Consider the following 4656-nt stretch of genomic DNA (forward strand, 5'->3'; position numbering starts at 1 on the left):
TTTTTGATAATAATCAAGTGGTGGTGGTATTGCTTACAACAAAAGAAGACAGGAATTGAAAGTTTATAACTTTGAGAAAAACCAGTAATGAACTTCAATGTTCTAAACAGATAACAATAATAAACACAATAACAGCAAAAAAAAAAAACATCATCGTTTATTAGACTTGTTAGCCAGATGTACTGAGTATGAGTTCGAAGCAATGGAAGAAGGCATTTCGTGATTATGTGTTCCTTCGTACGTTGTCACAAAAGCTCCTTGATTATCTGACGTCCTCTCAACATGCTTTCGCACATTGCATTTTAGATTTGCGCATTTGTAGTAGCTTCTGCACCGAAGAGCAAACAACAACTACATGAATAATATGAAGGTGATACATATTATTTGCAGGAAAGAACAATCAAAAGCTGAAGTAAGCAATTTGTAGTTCATTTTAGTTATATTTTAACCTACAAAATCTCAAGGACGGAGACGATTTGAACATAGAGGAAGCAAATGAGGAACCGTATATGTTACGGTCAAACTTAGAATAGGATTTCATTGAGATGGTGAAGTTGGATGGAAGGGTCATTTGTAACGTGTGCGTTGGCTTGGTATCCACTAACCAATCCAAAGGGTTCTAATAATGGAATCTAGCACACCCCTAGTCCAACTTAGTCCCACATTTCTTAGAATAAACTTCTAGAATCCAGACCTGGTTACAAGGTAGCACCTTATCCTACTGAGGTACCCTTAAGGAAACTTGATTTATATTACTTGTGTATTTACTGGGACTTCTGTGTAGGGGACTTGCCGCTTAAGCATTGTTCCCATTGGTTCTGGGAGAGGATGTGGTCGTAACTTTATAAATGTGAGGAGAAGGCTCGGCTCTTGAGGTAGCTTTTGGGTTGTGAGAGGCCCAAAACAACTTGGGGAGAATGAAGACCGAAGACCACAGCCACAGCATGGCATGTGGAGAAGCTTGCGTTAAAGTCTAGAGTAGACTCATGCCAAGCAATAACAATGTACCATGTGGAATTGGGCTAAGTTACGTCAACCTGGGGGTGCCTAAATGATGTGGCCGGTTCTGAGACAGGTGTTGCATCTGACAACCAAGCATAAGGGAGCGAGTGAAACGATTCCTTCCCACGCAGGTTTAATGTAAGGTTCTTATGCGAGGACTGAGGACAATTGCCTTTATATGTTTGCTCTACTTTACATGCATTCAATAAGTTTATCCAAATATGTAATTACGAACCTCGGGTATGGATTCCCCTTCACTACCTTTTGCCCATATTTCCGCCAACGAAAGCCATCTCCAAGAACCTCAGAGTCGACGGAACTTTGAACCATTATAGATGGCTCACTTCCACATTTCACTGATATGCCTACTCCATCAGATTGACAACCATTTTTACTGAATGGAATAACAAAAATAGGATCAATAACAACAATCACAAAACACATATATAATCAGGCAATGATCATCAGCAAAAAAACGAGGAAACCAAATCATAACATAAAACAGTGTAATTTACTATTTATTGGACAAGATGTCTGCCAGATATGGGACTAAAGCATGTCTTACCTTCGCTTATATTTAGGTTCATCTGGCTCTACTTCGAATCTCCTGCCCTGTTTGTCATAATGTCCAGTATAACCATACGAATCACAAGGTATCATAACTCCATTACTAAATGCTCCAGATGTAGAAGAATCAAGAAGAATGGATTTTCTTGGAGAAGCAGGATTTACCAAGAACTCTACTTGACTTTGATTATCTGATCGACTTTCAGAGCTTTTATTCTTATCAAGGGGCAAAGTGTTCCTCAGAGGGATATCAATTTCTACACGACTCTTCTTAAATCTAAGTTCTTGATCTTGTGCCATTGATAATAGGTGCTCAGTCGTCTTACGTTTCGGATGATTATGGTCTCCCTTATAGATAACTTCTGCTATATTTCCATCACATGATCTCTCAACCATCTTTTTCACAAGACATCTTGGATATGTGCACTTATAGTAATTTCGTGGACACTCACTTCCTTTCACTTGCTTTTGCCCATATTTTCTCCAGGTATATCCATCGGAAGAGAGCTGGCTCGGAGGCAGGACTCTCGGACCCTTTTCCAAGTTCCGTATCCCCATCTCTGAAGGCCTGTCCTTCGGGCCTCTTTCTACTTGCAAAGGTGATTTCAGATGACATTTTTCGGTCTGTTGAAGACGGACCTCTGCCTGCATCCGCATTTTTTCGTGGATCATATTGAAGGTTCCCTGCCAGAAGATGCGGGTTGTAACCTTTTAGTCTCTGATGTAAACAAACAAGAACATTTCTTTCCTAACAACACCCTAACTTTACACATAAAAGATTTTATACCAAAAATGTGGTTGAAATGAAATAAATGCTAACCGAATTTGCCGAGAGAGAAAAAGTTCTCTTTGTAGCAAGCTTTGCTAAAGGTTTATATGGCATAGTAGAATTAATGTCTGATCTGAAAACCTCGGATGAACAAGAAACAGTAGCTCCTGACGTCTCCCTCTGAAGAGAAATAAGAAACCACAAATTTCAAAGGGTCAAGATCTCTAAAATGGAAAACAACGAAGAAACCGATAGAAATAGGACTAACCGAAGAGGGAACAATTCCAACTGGAGCCGAGGTCGCCACCGGTTTAAGCCTTACAGTTTTGGGTCTAATCGCGACCACATCTGTTGTAGAAGTCGAAGCAGTTGGTGAGGCATTGATGGAATCTTGGAGGAGTTTCGTGAAGGATTTGAAGGTGGAACAGGAAGGTTTTGAAGCGACTGGCCTAACTACAACTATTCTCGTAACTTCCATTATCAATGACTATGAAGGGTTCGATCTAAAGCTCGTTCGATCTTTATATCCCTTACACACTCAATACAACCTACTGAACCAAACAGGTCAGTCACTACGGAATTCAGATGGAATTCGGTGAACTGGAGAAGGATTTATCTTACAAGCAGATTCTAGTTATGGGATTAGGGTGATCGGAGGTCCGGGTAGTTCGTTTTGGCTTTGTTGATTCAAGAACTAATCAAACTTAACACCTTCAAACCTGCAAAAACAAATCAGAATACACAATTATAAGCTATTACCTTAGAACAGAAGTAAAAAAAATAAGTGAACTCCAAAAAAAGAGGAAATCTAAGAATGTCCTTGTGAAAGAAAAGATAGTTAATAGCTTATAATTGTGACTTGGGGATATCAATTCTCTACTTGTTCACTAGAATAGACATGGCAGAATTTGGTAGAACTAGTCAAAATGCTTCACAATTTTCAATAAGTTAGGGTTTACTAAAATAACATTGTATCATACACTCCAGGTTAAACAATTCTCCAAGAAAAAACAGAAGAAAATCCTGAGGAAAACAAAAAACTGGTTTCTAAAGAAACAACAGAAAATTTTGTTATGAATAGAAATAAAAAAAAGAACTCTTCTTCTAAAGTTCACCACCCTAGAAACCCAGACTGTAAAATTATCCATGAAAACACATTATAATCTGAACTCATAATCAAAATGAACATAAACAAGAAGTACCCATTAGAGCAAAAATTAAGAACAAACCATGATCTGGTAAATGACTGAAAAAATAGATTCAGTTGATTTTCACCAAAACCCAATTTAAAGATTTTAAAGTATTAAGAGAATCCAAGAAGAACAAACATTGAAATTTGAAACAGCATAAGAAGACATGATGAAAAAACAAAAATAAATAGATTAGTAGTAGAAAAGTAATGTGCTAACCTATGTACACCTATATAAAGTTAAAGGTAGAAACTAGGGTTTCATTTTCACATTACTTTTCCCATCAAAAGCATATCCAAAGTGTGATGGGGAGGGCCTAATTTTCTTCAATTGGGTTCTTGTGGGATTTTAAAAATCTTTAGTGTTTTTTTTCCCAACTGTTCAGAGAATGATAAGTAGAGAAATAAGACAAAGATTTAAATTGAGTGGATACAGATCACTATAAAGCAGAGAGAAAGAGAGAGAGAGAGATTCAAGATGGTCTCTTGACTGGGAACAATTTTTCACCCTTTTGACAGCTTTGACTGCTGGTTGGAAATTTTACTTCCAGTATTTTGAACTCCAGTTACTTTACTGCATTGTGTTTAAAAATATAATGATTTTTGCACTTTTTATACACAAAAGTATTCCATTGGGGTCAAATAAATGGTCTTTAGAGAATATTCACTTGTAAAGTAACATGGGTTGATTTTTTTTTTTTTTTTTTGTTGAAGAGTAACATGGGTTGATTTCAACAACAAAAAAAAAAAAAAGAAAAGTAGTTTAGGTTGGATGATGGGAAAACTTTTGTAATTGAAAACAAAGAAAAATGGTCGGTAAGAAAAACAAAAGAAACTCAAATCATACAAGAGAAGGTAGAGCAAGAAGGAGTAAATATAAGTCATTTCATCTAGACAACCAAACCAATAGATGACCGTGAAAAAAAGTATTTTGTTATTGGACTTCCCTTAAGTGTCTACAAATGTCATCTTCTCTTGATCATTTGTAGCAACATCATTTGATCTTCCTGCATCGACTTTAATCGTTGCACCGTTGTATTTTGTCTATAGACTCTGACTAAACAACAACAACAACTGAGTCTAGGTTCAAGTTTTTTAGGAGGCAAAACATCTTCATACTTGTCTCAAG

At 36.9% G+C, this 4656-nt stretch overlaps 1 protein-coding gene across 6 annotated transcripts; it reads right to left on the reverse strand.

The window, feature by feature from the left end:
* Positions 1 to 4193, reverse strand: LOC147550076 (WRKY transcription factor 44-like). 6 transcript variants are annotated; one of them, XM_086669742.1, is made up of 7 exons: positions 3748 to 4091; positions 2960 to 3057; positions 2607 to 2886; positions 2390 to 2518; positions 1568 to 2253; positions 1238 to 1396; positions 1 to 328 (listed from the first exon to the last, which is right to left on the reverse strand). In XM_086669742.1, exons 3-7 carry the CDS (start codon positions 2814 to 2816, stop codon positions 151 to 153), a joined length of 1362 nt encoding a protein of 453 aa, XP_086525868.1. In that variant the 5' UTR covers positions 2817 to 2886; positions 2960 to 3057; positions 3748 to 4091; the 3' UTR covers positions 1 to 150. The 6 variants fall into 6 exon arrangements, 4 of the variants coding, with proteins under 4 accessions (XP_086525868.1, XP_086525869.1, XP_086525866.1 ...); XM_086669743.1 differs by having other exon boundaries at positions 3804 to 4011; XM_086669740.1 differs by lacking the exon at positions 3748 to 4091 and adding an exon at positions 3568 to 3728.
* Positions 4194 to 4656: the final 463 nt, after the last annotated feature.

The sequence above is a fragment of the Eschscholzia californica genome, unplaced genomic scaffold (assembly GCF_041429995.1).
Source record: "Eschscholzia californica isolate CP2 unplaced genomic scaffold, dmEscCali1.0.p SCAF_3, whole genome shotgun sequence".
Classification (NCBI taxonomy): Eukaryota; Viridiplantae; Streptophyta; class Magnoliopsida; order Ranunculales; family Papaveraceae; genus Eschscholzia; species Eschscholzia californica.